Raw genomic sequence first — 19,927 nt, forward strand, 5'->3', positions numbered from 1 at the left:
AAGCTGTGTATATAAAAGGAAATGGTACATTTGGGGAATGAGGTGGAATCCAGGGAGGAAGAGAAAAGGCCCATGATGTAAACTGAGGATCAAAAAAGAACAGTGCCCCTATCAACCATACTCTAAGAAACTGGGGGAGTTCTCACTGTGGTGCAACGGGATCAGTGGTGTTTCTGAGTGCTGGGACAAGGGTTTGATCCCTGGCCTGGCGCAGTGAGTTAACGATCACTCAACTGCAGCTTGGATCTGATCCCTGCCTCCAGAACTCCATATGCCATGGGGCAGCCAAAATAGAAAAAATAAAAACAAACATTAAAAAAAAAAAAAAAAACTCTGGGATTTCAAGTACGAAAGGGAGCAGACTGGATCAAAAGGAAGCATTGAAGAGTGACCCCAAAGAAGTCATTATGACCAACGCAAGTTAGGATAATCCACAGGAGATAATGTTAGAGTCAAGGAACCAAGGCTGCTTCTGATATTCTCTATTCCATTCTGGAGAGCTACCTGCTGGGTCAATGAATCAAGTAAACAGAGGAAAAAATGTTTTAAAAGGCCTACATTTCATGTTTATTTCAAAAAACCCTACTTCCTTCATGGCTCATGTGTTTTACACTAACTATAAAAATCACAATTTATGAGTCTTTTTCAAATAAACTTTGGTGCCTCTAAATTTCCTGAAGTACTGGCTAAATCTCTTCTTTCTTTTTACTTTCCAAATTTTGGCAATAGGTTGTCAATCTCACTTCCCAATGTGCCTAAAAACAATATATTATTTAAGGGAAAAAGGGAAACCACTCTAACCAAAGACAAGCAGAAGGCAAATCACAAGACTTACCAATATATTTTCCAGGTTTAATGAAATAAGAACACTACTAACATATGAAGAAACATGCAAAAAGATGAAACTGGACCATATACCACACAAAATAATTAACTAAAAATGAAATAAAAAAACTTGGACACAGGCCTGAAATAATAAAACTCCTAGAACAAAGCATAGGTGGTAACTTATGACATTGGTCTTGGTAATGATTTTTTTGGATCTGTTCCAAAAGCAAAGACAACTAAAACAAAAACAAGTGGGCCTACAACAAACCAAAATGCTTCTGCAGAGTAAAAGAAATCATCAACAACATCAAAAGGCAGCTTACTGAATGTGAGAAAATATTTTTAAATTATGTATCTGATAAGGGGTTAATACCTAAAATATATAAAGAACTCAATACCAAAAAATCAATCTGATTAAAAGACAGGCAGAGGATCTGATATACAGATGGCCAATAAATGCATTAAATATCTCAACATCACCAATCACTGGAGAAACAGAAATCAAACAGCACAATGAGATATCATCCTATACCTGTTAGAATGGCTATCCTCAAAAAAATAATAACAAATGTTGGCAAGGATTATGGCAAAACGGGAACCTTTGTGCACTGTTGGTTGAAATATAAATTGGTACAACCACTGGAAAACAGTATGAAGGTTCCTCCAAAAATTGAAAATAGTACTACCACATAAATCAACAATTTCACTTTTGGATATTTATCTAAAGAAAAATATTAATTCATAAAGATATATGCACCTCCATGTTTAGTGTAGGATTATTAACAATAGCCAAGATACAGAAGCAACCCTAAGTGTCTATGGGCAGATGAATGGATAAAGTAGAGGTGTGGGTCAGAAGTTCCCACTGTAGCTCAGTGGTGCAAGTTCAATCCCTGGCCTCACTCAGTGGGGAACGTTGCCATTAGCTGTGACGTAGGTTGCAGATGCGGCTTGGATCTAGTGTTGCTGTGGCTGTGGTATAGGCCAGCAGGTGCAGCTCCGATTTGACCCATAGCCAGGGAACTTCATATATTGCAGGTGCAGCCCTAAAAAGCAAATTAAAAAAAAAAAAAAAAAAAAAAGGAAGAAGAGGTGTGTGTGTTCGGGTGCATGCACATACACATACAATGGAATATTCAGCCATAAAAAAGAATGAAATCTTGTCATTTGCAACAACATGGACTGACCTAAAGGACATTATGCTAAGTAAAATAAGAGAAGGACAAATACTGCATGATTTCACTTACATGTGGAATCTAAAAAATAAAACAAATGGACAAATATAACAAAAGAGGAATAGTTATAGATACAGAGAACAAACAAGTGGTTGCCAAAGGAGAGGGGATTGGAGGTGGAAAGAAACAAGTGAGGGAAATTGGGAGGTACAAACTTGCAGTTGCAAGAGAAATGCATCATGGGTATAAAATGTACAGTGTGGGAAATACAGTAAATAATTATGTAATATCTTTGTATGGTGACATGTTGTAACTATATCATTGGGATCATTTTGAAACGTACAGAAATACCGAATCACTATTTTTGTGTAACAGGAACTAACATAGTATTGTAGGTCAATTATACTTTAAAAACAGTTAATAAACTCATAGAAAAGGGATACGATTTCTGTTTACCAGAGGCAATGCGGGAGGGTTGGGAGGTTGGAAGAAAGTAGTCAAAGGGGACAAACTACCAGTTATAAGATAAGTAAGTACAAGGGATATAATGTATAGCATGATAAATTTGATTAACACTGCTGTCTGTTATATACGAAAGCTGTTATGAGAATAAATCCTAAGGGTTCACATCGCAAGAAAAAAATTTTATTCTACTGCTTTAATAATTTATCTATATGAGATGATGTTCACTAAACTGCTTGTGACAATTATTTCATGATGCATGTAAGTCAACTAATTGTGCTGTAGACTTTAAACTTATACAGTGTTTTATCTCAATTGTATCTCAAAACTGGAAGAAAAAAAGAAGGGAACTGAAAAGGGAAAGTGATTCAAAATTTAAGAAGGAAAAGAAATATGCGGAGAGATATAAAAACAACCTAAGTGTCCATCTACAGATGAATGGATAAAGAGATGTGAGAAAAATATTTGTAAATTATGTATTTGATAAGGGCTTAGTATATATACATACACACTGGAATACGATTTAAACCAGGGTAAAAAGCAATTACCAAACAATTCTGGTAAAGAAAAGAAAAACAATGATTATATATTGCAGCTACTCATGGACCCTAACCCTCAAGTTTGGGCCTTTCTCATCTGAATCCTTATTGTTTTGCTTACCTCCAACATTTTTCTCTTCCAAATCAAAACTTTCCTTGTGGCTGAGCATGGCACATTGAGTCAGAAGACCTTGGTTCTAGTCTCAACTCTTCCCCTAAATTTGCTGTGTCACTACAGTTTTCTGAGCTTCTGCACCCTGATATTTTAAATAATAAAACTACACCAAATAATTTCTAAACTTTATTTCTAACAACCTCCTGAGTCTCATCCCTTCCAGTTAAACCATACTAAAATTATATTCTACTTTCTATATCCTAACTCTTATCCCTTCCTGGAGACTATAATGCACAGTGCCTTTTCTTTCTCTGACATTCTATTAAAGCACAATCTGGAATTCTACTTCTTTGTGTGTTTTGTTTAAAACACATATAACTGCCTTTACTCATTACTCCCATTTTCATTCTGCTTAAGAGACATGCCCTCCCCTAATTATATACTCCAGAGAAAACAAGAAACATTTAAATATATTCTAAGTATTTTGCAAAGAGCTGTCAACTTTGTCACATATTACGTACAAAAATATAATATCTACAGTTATATTCCATTATCCCTATGTTAACTTTTTTTAAAAATTGGAGACTGTTGTGGCTCAGCGAGTTACGAACCCTAGTAGTATCCATGAGGATGCGGGTTCGATCCCTGGCCTTGCTCACTGGATAAAGGAGCCAGCATTGCTGTTACTGTGGTGTAGACCGGCAGCTGCAGCTCCAATTCAATCCCTAGGCTGGGAACTCCTATTAGCCACAGGTGCAGCCCTAAGAAGCAAAAAACAAACAAACAAATACAAATTTAAAAACTGCCTGCTTGCATGAATGGTTTCTTATTTTGGGTTTGTAATCATGAAAGTTTAAGGATGTCATTTCATCCGAACTCCTATGTTCCCGAAGGCTAAGTTAGACATGCCAGAAATATTTCGTTTATATATGCTAATAAGATTCAAGAATACATATCTGCTTTCCATATTTTTCAACAAAGTATAATTTGAATGGCAATCTTTCCCATTTGCTATAGATGGTTTTATAAAAAGCAAAGAAAGCAGGCTCAATATATTACTGAGGAGAAGTCAAACAGTCTGGAATCCCATTAGGCCTTGTTTGTCACTATATGAAACATACCCTTTATTAATAGCAATATTAAGAGGAAAGGTGTGATAATTCTAACTACAAAAGGATACAATGATTAAACATTTTTTTCAAGTTCAGCTAATTAAATATGAGACTGTCAGCATTCCATATAGCATGATTTTAGCTAATCTGCTGAAGAATATAAAATTGACTCTCGAACAACACGGATTTGAACTGTGTGGATTTTTTTCAATAAACATGTACTACGGTACTACACGATCTACGGGGTATTTGAATCCATAGATGTGGAAATGCAGATAAAAAGGGCCAACTGTAAAGTTATACTTGGAATTTCCACTGTGTAGAGGGTTGGTGCCCCTAATACCCACATTGTTCGAGGATCAACCATAATTTGAACTATTCTCTTTTGCAACTAGTCAAGTACCATGTGACCTTCTAATATCTTAAAGATTCCAGTGATTGCTTCAACCAGCCAAATACAAACATAGGATACTAACCCATTCCCTTCTTTCCGTAATTCACCTCAAGCACAAGGGAACATTGTTAGTGGAGAAAAAGAACATATTCAAAACATTTCAAAAGAGGAATTTATATGTTAAAATACACTTGGATTTTTTAAAAAAACCTAATATCAAATCATAAAATGATGATTGGACCAAAGAAGTCAAATTCAGGATTACACTATAACAAAATTAAACTTCTCAAGATCAAACAATATTATAAGCAAAATAAAATTTTTTCTTATAAGACAAAATTGAAGAGTTGTCATACCATGCTTATACAGTGATAGTAAAAAAAAAAAAATGCAGAATATAATTAATTACTCTCCAAGTCCAAGTGCAAGTAATTAAATGATCCACCTACTCTTTATAAGTTCCTGTTTCAGGATCTTCGGTCATAACATCATGTAGGCCCTCCACTGAGATGTTTATAATTCCACAGAATTTATCTTGGATAACACTAAAATAAAAGAAGGACAAAACAGGTTAAAGTAGAATATTTCAACAGGTGATTCTTTTTCCTTTCTTCTAATTATACTCTTAAAGAGAAATTTTAGTCTGAAAATAGAAAAGAAATAGATTCCTTAAAGCAGAAATTGCACTCTGCATATTACATCAAAATTTTCTTTCATTAGATTATCGGTATGTTTAAACACTCAGATGGGTAGATTAGATGGGAAAGAGATACTCTAGTACTCTTTAATTTATTATAATGGTCTCATGTTAATGTTATAACTAAAAAGATAAAGGTACAAAATGGTAAAGATTAAAAATCTCTAGATACACACAGCGGAGACAAGGTGGTAGCGCAGAAGGACTTGAGCTCACCTCCTCTCAGGAAAAAAAACAGTCACTACTAACTGCTGAATAACCACTGACAAAAAAGACTGGAGCATGTCGGGAGTTTCTGTTGTGGCTCAGTGGTTAACGAACCCGCCTAGTATCCACAAGGACGCGGATTTGATTCCTGGCCTCACTCAGTGGGTTAAGGATCCAGCGTTGCCATAAGCTGTGGTGTTGGTCGCCGACGCGGCTCACATCCCGCACTACTGTGGCTGTGGCATAGGCCAGTGGCTACAGTTCCGATTCAACTCCTAGCCTGGGAACCTCCATATGCTGCGGGTGCGGCCTTAAAAAGACAAAACACAAAAAGAAAAAAAGACTGGAGCATGTCAAAGAGATATTTTATATCCAAAGACAAAGAAGCAGCCACAACAAATGGTAGGAGGGGAGCTTTTGCAGTATAATCAAATACCATACCCTCTGGATGGTAACATGCAAACTATTGCAGAGGTTCTCCCACAGGAGTGAGAGTTCTGAGCCCCATGTCAGGCTCCCCAGCTGGGGGTCTGATATCAGGAGGAGTCCTTGAGCATTTGGCTTTGAAGGCTGGTAGGGCTTGTGTGCAGGAGCTCCACAGGACTGGAAGAAACAGACTCTGCGAAAACAAGGTTTCACGAACACAGACCCAGGGAAAATCAACGACTCCACTGTAGCCTGGGCCAGACCTACATGTGGGTTTCTTGGGAAGGCAGGGGTCGGCAGTGGCTCACCATGGGGCAATGACATTAGTCACAGAAGCCCCAGGAATATTTATCAGTGTGAGCTCTCTCAGGGATTGCCCTTTTGGCACTGAGACCTGGCTCCACCCAACTACCTGCCAGCTCCAGTGCTGCAACACCTCAAGCTAAAGAACCAACAGGGTGGGAACAAAGCCCCACTCATCAGCAGACAGTAGCCCTAAAGTAGCCCTCAAGTAGCCCTAAAGTAGTCTTGGGCTGCCTTGCCTCTAAACACATCCCTTCACGTAGCCTTGCCCACCAGAGGGACAAGTGCCAGCTCTACCTAAGCAGTGAGGAGGCACCAGGAGGCCTGCACAAGACCCTGGACCAGCCTTACCCACTAGGAAGCAGATACAAGAAGCAAGAGAAACTACATTCCTCAGCCTACAGAAAGGAACAGAAAGTCAGACAAAATGAGGTGGTAGAGAAATATGTTCCAGATGAAAGAACAAGAAAAAATTCCAGAACAACAACTAAGTGAGGTGAAGCAATCTGCCAGAAAAAGAATTCAGAGTAATAATAGTAAGATGAGCCAAGATCATAGACCAAGAAGATAAAAGAAATATTTAACAAAGAGAAGATTCAAAGAACAAACAGAGATAAGCAATATAATAACTAAAATGAAAAGTACACTAGGAGGAAGCAATACCAGAATAAATGAGCCAGAAGAGTAAACAACTGAGCTGGAAGATAGACTGGTGGAAATCACTGTCATGGAACAGAATAATAATAAAAAAAAAAAATGAAAAGAAATGAAGACAGTCCAGTAGAACCATGGGATAACATTAAATGCATCAACATTCACATTTATAGAGGTCTGAGAAGGAGAGGAGAGAAAGAGCCAGAAAAAAATATTTGAAGAGAAAATAGCCAAACACTTTCCTAACATAAAAGAAACACTCACTCAAGTCCAGGAAGCACAGAGCCCCATACAGGATAAACCCAAGGAGGAAATTATTGAGACACATTTTAATCAAACTGACAAAATTAAAGACAAAGAGAAAATATTAAAAGCAATAAGGATCTGGCACTATCACTGCTGTGGCTTGGGTCACTGCTGTAGCATAGGTTAGAGCCGTGGGTGGGTAACTTCTTCATTCCGTGAGCATAGCAAAAAAAAACAAGAACAAAAATAAAAACAAAACAAAAACCAAGGAAAAAGCAACAAATATCATACAAGAGAATCCCCAGCTGAGGATTTCTTGCCATGGCTCAGTGGTAATGAACCTGATTAGTACCCATAAGGATGAGTTCGATCCCTGGCCTCACTCAGTGGATTAAGGATCCAGCATTGCCATGAGCTGTGGTTGTAGGTCTCAGACTCTGCATTGCTATGGCTGTAGCATAGGCTGGCAGCTGCAGTTCCAATTTGACCCCTCGCCTAGGGACCTCCACATTCTGCAGATTCGGCCTTAAAAAAGCAGAAGAAAAGAAAAAAAAGATTATCAGCTAATTTTTCAGCAGAAACTGTAGGCCAGAAGGAAGATATATTTAAAGAGATGAAAGGGGAAAACCTACAACCAGCAAGGCTCTCATTCAGGCTCGACAGAGAAATCAAAAGCTTTACAGACAACCAAAATCTAAGAGAATTTAGCACCACCAAACCAGCTTTACAACAAATGCTAAAAAAATCTCTACTCTCCTAAAGAAAAAGACTAGCCATAGACCAGGAAAAAATATCTGTAAAACATACATCTGATGAAGGACTTGGCTCTGAAAACCCAGTAAGACTACAAATAACTCAATTTAAAATTGAGCAAAAATTTGTCTGGATACTTCACCAAAGATATACAGATAGCACACGAGTACCACAAAAAAAAAAAAAAAAAAAAGGAGCTCAATATCATTTATTAGTCATGAGCAAATTAAAACTACAATGAGGTTTTAGTTAAAAGTAAAATTAAGGGAGAGTCTATCATGGCTCAGTGGTAACAAACCCAACTAGTATCCATGAAGACACAGGTTTGATCCATGAAGACACAGGTTTGATCCTTGGCCTTACTCAGTGGGTTAAGGATCTGGCATTGCTGTGAGCTGTGGTATAGGCTGCAGATGCAGCTCAGATCCCGCTTTGCTATGGCTGTGGCATAGGTCAGCAGCTACAGCTCCAATTTGACCCCGAGCCTGGGAACTTCCATATGCTGCTAGTGTGGGCCTAAAAAGACAAAAAATAAAATAAAATCTGATCACGCTTAAAAGTACTCAGATTTTAGGACTTCCCATTGGTAACAAACCCCATTAATATCCATGAGCACACAGGTTCGATCCCTGGCCTTGCTCAGTGGGTTAAGGATCTGGCATTGCCATGAGCTGTGGTGTAGGTCACAGACGAGGCTTGGATCTGGTGTTGCTGTGGCTGTGGTGTAGGCTGGCAGCTACAGCTCCAATTCTACCCCTAGCCTGAAAACTCCCACATGCTGCAGGTGCAGCCCTAAAAGACCAAAAAAATTTTTTTAAAAAGTATTCAGATTTTAGAAAACTAAATCACCAGATAGGCAAAAATAATAAATAGTTGATATCACTGTGTTACATTTTAATGTATATATAGCCTACTATTGCTAGAGTATAATTTTTGATATCACTATACTTCCTTCACATAAGAACTAAAAAATCTTTCAAGAAAGAAATATATATATACAGTCTATTTATTTAGTATAGTGAGAAACACCTTACTGAAAAAGTATTAGAGCCAATAGGCAATGAAAAGATGTTCAACACTGCTTATTATTAGAGAAAGGCAAGTTAAAACTACAGAGAGATATCATCTCATACCGGTCAGAATGGCCATCATCCAAAAGTGAATGGTGGATACAGTATGGAGAAAAGGGAACCCTTCTACGCTGTTGGTGGGAATGTAAACTGGTGTGGCCCCTATGGAAAACAGTCTGGAGGTTCTTTAAAACACTCAAATCACCATGTGATCCAGCAGTCTCACTCCTGAGCATATAGCCAGCAAAGACAAAAACTAATTCAAAAAAATACATGTGCCCCAATGATCAATGCAGCACTATTCACAATTACCAAGACATGGAAACAACCTAAATGACCATCGACAGATGAACGGATAAGGAAGATGTGGTCTGTACACACACACACACACACACACACACACACACACACACACAGAGGAATACTACTCAGACATTAAAAAGTTAAAATGATGAAATAGTTCCCATTGTGGCTCAGTGGTTAACGAACCTGACTAGTATCCATGAGGACACCGGTTCAATCCCTGGCCTTGCTCAGTGGGTTAAGGATCTGGTGTTGCTGTGAGTTGTGGTGTAGGTCGCAGACCCAGCTCGGACCCTGTGTTGCTGTGGCTGTGGTATAGGCTGGCAGCTGTAGCTCTCATTTGACCCCTAGCCTGGGAACCTCCATATGCCACGGGTGCAGCCCTAAAAAAAGAAAGTGGAGTGACCTGCCAGAGGGGCACCCACAAGGAAAAAAAAAGAGGGGGGGATGAAATAATGTCATTTGCAGCAACATGGACAGACCTAGAGATTATTATACCAAGTGAAGTAAGTCAAACAGAGAAAGACAAATATATGATATCACACATATGTGGAATCTTTAGAAATGTTACAAAGGAACTTATTTACAAAACAGAAACAGACTCACAGACACAGAAAATCAATGTATGGGAAAAGGGGAGGATAAATTTGGGATTTGGGATTAAGAGATACACACCACTGTATATAAAATACAGAAACATCAAGGACCTACTGTATAGCACAAGGAAGTATATTCAATATTCTGTAATAACCTATAATGGAAAAGAATCTGAGAAAATATATACACAACTGAATCACTCTGCTGTACAACTGAAAGTGTACATCAACTATATGTCAATTTTAAAAAATCATATTAAGGAAAATTATTTTGTAAAAGTATTAGAAACTAAGATTTTGCACTAAAAGTTCCGCCACTAACTGTGATCCTACTGAAGTCATTAATTTGGTTTTCTTGTCTATAAAGTGAAGGTTGGGCATGGCAAAGACAGTCATTTTCTCTTCCCACTATACAATAATTCACCACGGATCCATCACAGTAAGCTAAGGCAGGCAGGGCCTCAGATTCCTTTTTACCTGAGCAGCATCCTGGTTAGCTATCAACAACTGATCTCAACTAGTTGACAAAGACAAAAGCCCTCCATTCTATAGCTTCCAAGGCTTCTGTATCAGTATTATTTACAGACAATCCTCTCAGGCAGCTGCCTTCTCTACTCAGACCACCTCCAAGATCAACCCCATACCTTCTTTCTGAGTACTATGTATTTTCTCAAAAGACTATGAATTTTCCTAACAGATATCTGACAATCTGAGCATGACTGTGTTCTACTATAGGGGTGAATGTTAATTAAGGGAGAGTAGGAAAGAGAGACATTTAAAAATGGTAGAATTTGACAACCAAAACATCTGATTACAGGTTTTACTTCCAATTATCATACTGATCAATGCTGGTATTAAGCAGCATGGGTACACACGTTTTTGAGGAGAGGGTAAGAGGTTCTATCTTTGTCATAATTAGAAAATGCTGCAGTTCTAGAGCACTGAGTCTCAATTCAGACATGCACTTTCATGAACTAAGCCTTCAAGGTTCAGAACACACTGCAATAATCAAATTGCATCGTGGATAAGATGAACTTGTGACTATAATTCTTGCTAAAACCAGTAACTTCACCCCTTTCTCATAAATGATGAGATTGTTTAGATGACACTGCTGGAATCAGAATAAAACTTGAAAAGTTCTGAGAGAAATCTTAATGGGTTCAGGAAGCTGAGATTTACAGAAAGCCAAAAGACAGAGTTAGCAAATGACTGACAAAAAGAAGTGTTAAGGAAATCAGAACAAAGAAGGGATAAGAACAGTCACACACGCAGACTAGACACAGGCCAGAGGATGTAAGTCCACCCTCTGCTCTGCCTGCACATGCTAGTCAGGAAGCAAGACGAATGTCCTGGCCCGTACTTAATCTGGCTTGAAGGAGCAGTCACATGAGCACTGGGGTTCACTCTCCTTCCCTCCCTGCCTTCAGCTGGATGTCTAGCTCTACCAAGTGAGATGCCTGGACAGAGTGTCTACTAGGGGTGAGGAAGGGAAGTGAAGCAACCTTAGTCATCAGTAGTCAGTCATTCTTTTTTTTCTCACTGAAATATGACCTATGCTGCACAGAAAAGGACACAAGAGGCAGAAATCTAGCAGGGGTAGGAGTGGAGGTAATTTTCAGTAGAGGGGGAAACCATGTTCATCCCAGAGTGCCAGAGGAGGTGAGGCTTGGACTCCAACTTCAGAAATGTGTAAAATGACTACGGCCCAAAGCAAAAACATACATGATCTGGCTTTGAATGAAAATAGCTGATTCTAGAAAACAAGAACTGAAGAAAAGAATGGAAAAGGAGATTCCATGCCACATTTTGGGATCAGCAAAAGAAGTTATACAATAATTATCTTCAGAGCATTTCAAATTCAAAAAGTACTCAAAAGGATGCAACTCAATTACTACTCATTCAGAATTTGGGAAAAGTACATCCAAATAATATGGGTAACAAAAAACTATAAAAGGCTTGTATTTTCCTGGCATACAGAACAGCTATTTAAAGAAAACAAGTATTCACAAGTTATAAATTCTTTTTCTCCTTTATTAAGTATTATAAAAACATCTCCTCCAAATGTATAAGTGTAACATTATAAAATGAAGCCTTCTAAATAAATTTCTGTTATAGATAGTATTCTTTATGAAGTTTTGATTAAGCCTGTGCCTCCCTTTTTACTCACAATATTCTCTCAACCCTATCTTTTATACATTAAAAATCAACCTTGCTTTTTGTAATATACAATCTTTCTCAATCAAATGCTTTCAAATGTAATTAGACATCTAAAATGGAAAAAAATATAAAGAGAGCTTAAGCCAGGAATGAAACAGCAATAGGTGTGGAGGAAGAAAGGGAAGGAGAAAAATCATTGTACTTAAATAATCTTATATACATTCTTTAAATACAGTAAGTCAGGGACTAGGTATTATATTGCTTTTGTTTTTAATGAAAAACAGTTCAATGTTTTCTTTTATATGTGTTACATACAGGAGTTATTGAGTAATGTTTTTGAGAACTCTGAGTGTATCATCTAATAGTAATCTTCTCATATGTATCAATTCAAACCTGGTATTGGGTATAATAATGGAGAAGTAACACTAGCCAGAGGAAACCATGTGATTTTAGTTCTCACTCAGTTCTTAACTTCTTAAATCAGTGCATAACTAAGGGGCAGTTCACATTAACTAGGATACAACAATCTAGTGTCCCTGAAGAATTAGCCAAACTCCATGCTAGTTTCTACAGTGTTCCCTCAATATCCACAGATGCTCAAGTTCCTTATACTATAATACGATATAGTATGATTGCCCTGTGTATCCATGAATGTGGAACCCACACAGTTTCTGCAGCATGGTAGAAAAAACAACATTCAGCTTAAAAACAAAACAAAAGGAAAAAACTGATTAATGATTATTCCAGCCGAAACTTTATATTGGTGTAATCCCATAAGTAGACTTCAGAAGACTGGCTTACTAAGTATTAATAAAAATAGGAGGTGGTGGAGTTCCCGGAGTGGCTCAGTGGTTCACGAATCCAACTAGGAACTATGAGGTTGCAGGTTCAATCCCTGGCCTCGCTCAGAGGGTTAAGAATCCGGCACCGCCTCGAGCTGTGGTGTAGGGCGCAGACGCGGCTCAGATCCCACGTTGCTGTGGCTCTGGTGTAGGCCAGCAGCTACACCTCCGATTAGACCCCTAGCCTGGGAACCTCCATATACTTTGGATGAGACCCCAAAAAAGACAAAAAAAAAAACCAAACCAAACCAAACAAAAAGGAGGTGGACTTATACCAGGATACCAATTAATTTAGAAAGAAGTGATTAGAGTAAGTCATCATATTACCTAGGCCAATTCTTCCTGGTGAACAGGTCACCACAGTCAAGTTCACTTTTTTTAGTCAACATTTTAGACCCACAAAACATGTTAGACATCATGACAGGTCTTAGGGATTAAAAAAAAAATGGCCAGTTCAGGGAAGTCAGCAACTCAAGGAAGCTGAAAGTCTAGTGCACAGGACTTTGAATGCAAGTGCACCACACATGTGAATATTACCTATTCTCTGATGAAGGGGCATAACTGAGAAAAGCTGTGCTATAAGATCAGGAGCTCACTATGGGCTAATAATCTGCAGGAAGGACAATGAAATTAAGCAACAAATGAGATGTTTCTTTTTGCTTTAAAGCAAGTTATGACATCTCAATTCTACAGGTGTTTCTGACGTATTTACTGGCACTCATCTAAAGTCAGGAGTCAGAGCATCCTGTCATCTAAAGAAGCACTGGCAAATTAGTGTTCTCTAATCCTCACCACTGGCCCCTTGAGACTACATCACTCTACCATCATTTGAGGTCTTAGAATTTTCAAGTTAACACATCTTTCATCTATTGCATTACAATAGATATTCTTCCTAAGGGAACCCCAATTTTGATATAAATTTATTTTCACTTCACAATGCTAAATGGGACCCTACGGATTCAATTTATTTCCTTATTACTAAAGGCTTTCAAGGAGGCAAATAGGTGCTTTCTATTCCAATATCTTTTTTTTTGTCTTTTCGCCATTTCTTGGACCACTTCCGCGGCATATGGAGGTTCCCAGGCTGGGGTCTAATTGGAGCTGTAGCCACCGGCCTACGCCAGAGCCACAGCAACTCGGGATCCGAGCCACATCAGCAACTTACACCACAGCTCACGGCAACACTGGATCCTCAGCCCACTGAGCAAGGTGAGGGATCAAACCCGCAACCTCATGGTTCCTAGTCGGATTCATTAACCACTGCGCCACGATGGGAACTCCCCTATTCCGGTATCTTAAATTTCATTCTTTCACCTTAATGTAAGAGCTTTCAAAGGGCTTATCAAGAACCTCAGCAAGCTCTACTAAAACCACCTTTCCTAAGTGATATTGCATTTTTCTTCCTTTCACTGCTTTGAGGCAGCTAAACCATCACCTACTGAATACAGCAGGTCCTGAGTCCTGTATCTGCTTACTACCTTCCTTCCTGCTCCTCACCATGTTCCCCCCACCCATATTTCACACTTCCTTCATGACCTCTCCCTGACCACTCTTTACCCCACTGAAATTGAGCACTTTATCCTTTGAATTTCCAGTAGCATAGAATCTCTGCACTACTTGCTTGGCATACAGTTCATGTGGCATTTTTTTTATTACTCTCTCCTAATATCCTTTAACTTTTCATGCCTGCCTGTCTGTTCTCTCTAAGATTATAATAACTGGAAGCACAGCCCATGTATTATGTTTACGTCTTCATGTCCCATAGGGTAACATTAAACATGATGTGAACATACAATAAAAAATGATGGGAATTAGTGACCCCCATTCGGGAACAGCCCTTCCTCATTTTTAAAAACAATATTATTTTTACTTAGTTATTTTTTAAATTGCAAGTATGGGAAACTGAGTAGTAGAGAATATATTATAATTGATTATTCTGCACCAGACATGAGTCAGGAAATAGAGTAGAAGGTTGCTGTGTTGGAATCTGTTTCTGAAAATACTCATTGTAGAAAATGCAAGTTAATATCAAGGATGAAAGAACAGAATAAAAGTAAAACTAAAGGGAAAGAAGTATTAGAAGTATTCCTTTTTACTTGTCACAGACAATTTTATTTTCTTAGTTTACAAACTTGGTTGATTAATTTATTTGCATACAACTACATTATAAAAAGAAGACAGGCCTTTTTAAACATTTGCTTGTTTTGTTCTCCAAGTATTTGGTAAGTGGTGTGTGTGTGTGTGTGTGTGTGTGTGTATAAAATACAAACATTAAATAAGTGAGAGCATGAAAAATTTTACTCAGTAGGTAAAAATCAACTAATCATTTAAAACTTCATAATTTTCAGTAAACTTTTGTTTTTCAGTCAAATGCATATGAGTAAAACTATACCTCTTGATCTTGACTTGGTATATCCTAAAGGTATGACATTTTGAGGCATTTTCTGGGTACATAAAAGTATCTGTAGTATGTATGTATGTGAATTGTAGAAACATCTTGCAGAGAGACTTTCTTTGATTTTTGAAAATGATGTACTAAAAAAAAAAAAAAAAAACACATCTTTCCTGTGTTTATTCACCCAACTTAAAAATCATGCTGGCTAAAATTACTTCTGTCTTTTTGCATTATTATGAATCCAACCACAGGTATTTAGAAAACAAAATGCCCTCAGAAAAAAATGCAAAATTTTCAATCCTGAAAGGCACAAACAAAAGAAATATTCAAACAAAATTTGGTTAACCTATTATCTAATAAATATTAGGTTAAATATGAATAGAACTCCTGTTTCTTTCCACTTGTCCACTCCTGTTTCTTTCCATTTGTCCAATTTTTACTAGTATTTCTTTTTAACTTTTTTTTTTTTTTTCTATTTTTAGGGCCATACCTGTGCATATGGAGGTTCCCAGGCTAGGGGTCTAATCGGAGCTGTAGTTGCTGGCCACAGCCACAGCCACAGCAATGCCAGATCCGAGCCATGTCTGTGACCTACACCACAGCTCACGGCAACGCGGATCCTTTAACCCACTGGGCGAGGCCAGGGAGGCCAGGGATCAAACCCACAACCTCGTGGTTCCTAGTCGGATTTGTTTCCGCTGCACCACGGCAGGAACTCCTTTACTAGTATTTTTCTAGTGAGCATTTTACACTTCCATTTTTTTAAATAAGTGATCTATCATCACAGAGCATGTGTCTTAAATTCTCTCTATGTGGCAGGTTTACGTGTTTACATCACATCTTTATCCCTTTGGACCTTGGAGGAAAACAGTCATGCAGAAAGAGACAAAATTTTCAATTACCTTTTCTGAACAGTTTTATAATCTAAAATTAATGATTTAAAGTTTTTTTAACAATGGTAAGCCCAAGAAAGAAATGAATCAGAACCTTAGTCACTTTAAAGAGGTCTCTGATCTAACCAGTCAACAGTTATACTATCTGTACACTGCATCTAATAATTTTTGAACTCATTCTCACATCTTTTTTTTTTTTTTTTTGGTCATTTTAGGGCTACACCCGCGGCATACGGAGGTTCCCAGGCTAGGGGTCGAATCAGAGCTGCAGCTTCTGGCCTATACCACAGCCATAACAACTCAGGATCTGAGCCACATCTGTTACCTATACCACAGCTCACGGCCACGCCGGATCCTTAACCCACCGAGTGAGGCCAGGGATGGAACCTGCATCCTTATGAATCCTAGTCAGATTCCTTTCCTCTGTGCCCCAGGGGGAACTCCCTCATTCTCACATCATTAAATCCTAAGTTAGGGAGCCCTGACTTAGCAGTCTTATTCCAGAATTCCTACCACAACAGAAGCTATAAAAGTGGTGACATTTACACTAAAATCAGGTTTTTATCCTTTTCCAGTAGCTATGCTGAAAATACTTAAATCACTTAAATGGAAATATACATCTTTCCTACAGAGTTAATTCTCCACACGGTCATGGAAAAGTACACATATTAATAAATCAAGTCCCCCTGACAAATAACTGGCAAGGAAATAGGATAAAAATAATTCATAGTGGAAATTCATCAAGTTATTTTAAAACGTACTTTATACCCAACAATTATCCTTACAAAGGCATTCATATTATAAACCATTCCCCCAATTAACTTTTCTTGAGTGCAGAGGAAAACAACAACAAAACACAAGCCATTATCTTTAAGACAAGAAATAACTACAAAGATCTAGGTATAATGGGATGAGAAGAAACTGCCACATTATATGATTTTCAAGAGAAAGACTGCTTTAAGAAACACCACCCAATGAAGATATATTAGGTTTCATAAAAGAAAGTGACTGGTACAAACTTGTTTGGAAAAGACATTAGTCTGAAAAATCCAATCAATGCTTTGTTTTGGATGCTTATAGGAGTCACCTGAAAAATTGGTTCTTGTTTTTTTGAAAATGATATAAAAGAATTTAATAGAGATTTGGTAATTATGGGGTTGGAGGCATGATCTCACTGTTATAAATGTTGGACACTGTTGAAATCGGAACTATACAACAAGTAATCACAAGGTAATCATGAACACATATTTTTGGGAGTAATGAAAAAAAAGACAATTTTGCTAACATTATTAAAGTTATATAAAGAAGTACTTGTGGCTTAGTATTAAATTCCTAGAGAAGTACTATATGTCACACAGCTTAGACCAAAATGTAGATAATATGCTCTAGAAAACAGGATTGCATGATCAGAAGGAGAATTTGTAATGATGAAAACACTGATGGAAAAGATTTACCTGAAGCATTTGAATAAAATTTTAACATGAAACAGGGAAAATAATCCTTCTGAAGTATTATTTTACATTATTTTATTTTTTTCCTTTATAGGGCCCCACCTGTGGCATAGGTAAGTTCCCAGGCTTAGTGCTGAGTCACAACTGCAGCTGCCAGCTGACATCACAGCCACAGCAATGCCAGATCTGGAACCTACATTGCAGCTTACGGCAACTCTGGATCCTTAACCCACTAAGCAAGGCCAGGGATCGAAGTTGCATCCTCATGGATACTAGTCGGATTCTTAACCCACTGAGCTACAACAGGAACTCCTACATTCTTTTAAAATATGTGCAGTTAAAGTAACAATATCATAGACATTGGTCTATCTTGTTACAACTTTGAAAATACAACGTATTCAAGCTGACCAAAAAAAAAAATCTTTTGTAGTTTTTCCTTTAGGGAAAATGGGTAATTACCTCCCATTTAGAAGTGCCTTGGGCCAGCTTACTGCCAAATTCCTCCTAAATACTGCTAGCACTCACAATGACCTCTCTGAGCTTTGCAATCCTAGTATACCTGCATCCTTCTCATTCACTCTTGGCAGTCTCACAAGCATCTCAAACTTAAGATAGCCAACACCAAACTTTTGAGTGCCTTCCCAACAGAAACAAACCAAAACAAGATAATCAAAGCCAGGCTCTCTACCAGCTGCCCTTATCTGACTGAGTAAAGAGCAATTCTATCCATCCAGTGACTCAGGCCAGAAACCTGGGATTCAGTTTTGACCTTTCTTTTCATTTACCCTTCCAACACAAAATTTATCATCAAATTCTATCACATTTTTCTTTGAAATTTGTCTGCTTCTACTTGTCTATATTCCTTCTGTGAACAGTATGCTGCAAGTCAACTTTGTCTCTAGTTTGAACTACTGCATAATTTCTCAATTGAGCATCTTTTCACTCTTGGCTTCTTCTAATTCATTTTCTACACAGTGGACCAGAGTGCTCTTTTGCAAAATCTGATCATCTTTCCCTTGCTTTGAAGCAAGGGTTTAACATTTCAATAACTTTCCATTATATATTAAAGTCCAAACTCCTAATTATCGTTCTCACAATCCCTATTTGACCTGGTTGATGCCTACCTCTCAGTGACCTCATCTTAACTTCACACTACTCTCCAGCTATACCAGCCCTTTTTTTTTTTTTTTCTTTTTTCCAGATAAATGCTTTCTAGCCTTAGGATGTTCACTGAAGGATTCCATCTGCTAAGAACACTATTGCCTAAATTTACCTGATTAGTTACATTTACAATAAAAAAGTCCAGGTGGGTATGAACCTATAATGGGGAAAAACCCCTCAGACTGTCACTTTCCCAGTATTTTTCCCACTATATTTCTTTCTTCTGGGTGAGTCTTCTTTACTCACAGAACCTTTACTTCTGATTACCAAATGTGTGGAGGTTTTTCCCAAAAGCAATTCTCTGTGACACTAGCTGACTCTACTGATCTACCTGGAGATAGTTTCATATCCCACAGTTAAGGTCTCAGACCCACAAGACCACCCTACTCTCCTGCCCAGTCCCTCAAATGCCAGAGATTGCAATGACCCCTCCCGAGGTTCAATTAATTTGCTAGAGCAGATCAGAGAATTTAGGGAAATAACATTTTACTAGGTTACTAAAGGATATGATAAAGGATAGGGATGAACAGCCAGATGAAGAGCTGCAAAGGATGAGGCCTGGGAGGGGTCCTCAGCATAGAGGCTCAGTCCCTCTCAGGGTGGATGTGTTCCCTCACCTGGAAACACCATGGAACACCTACTACTGGGATTTTATGGAGAATTCCTTACATGGGGATGTTCAATTATTGACTCCATTTCCAGCTCATCTCCCCTCTCTGGAAAACATGGGGTGAAACTGAAAATTCTAAGCTTCTAACTATGGCTTGATATCTGGGGTGTGACCCCCGCCACCCAGAAGCCCACCCCAAAGTCACTTCTTTAGAACAAAAGATGCTCCTATTGTTCTCAACCACTTAGCAAATTACAAGGGGATCAGGAGCTGTGTACCAAAAACCAGGGGTAGAAACCAACACATTTTTTTTTCTTCAATTTTGCACGTCCTCATTCTAGAAGACAGTGCCTAAGGAGGCTTTCAGAGATGAGAAGGAAATGACTGAAGAAAAAGGGGTTTTTGGAAAGTCAAAACATGAGGAAACTGCACTAGAATATAAAAAATTTTGCTCCATGGGATCACAAACAAAATACAAAGAAAATGTGAACTTACATACTAAGCCTTGGAATTAAGGCTAGAAATAGAATATCATAGA

At 38.1% G+C, this 19,927-nt stretch overlaps 1 protein-coding gene across 1 annotated transcript in view; it reads right to left on the reverse strand.

Moving 5' to 3' along the window:
* IPO11 (importin 11) overlaps window positions 1-19,927 on the reverse strand; it is a 229,735-nt gene that overhangs the window by 18,890 nt on the left and 190,918 nt on the right. The window contains exon 28 of the mRNA XM_047753902.1: window positions 5,075-5,170. Within this exon, the coding sequence (XP_047609858.1) occupies window positions 5,075-5,170 (96 nt within the window). The remainder of the gene's footprint in view (window positions 1-5,074; window positions 5,171-19,927) is intronic.

The sequence above is a fragment of the Phacochoerus africanus genome, chromosome 1 (assembly GCF_016906955.1).
Source record: "Phacochoerus africanus isolate WHEZ1 chromosome 1, ROS_Pafr_v1, whole genome shotgun sequence".
Taxonomy (NCBI): Eukaryota; Metazoa; Chordata; class Mammalia; order Artiodactyla; family Suidae; genus Phacochoerus; species Phacochoerus africanus.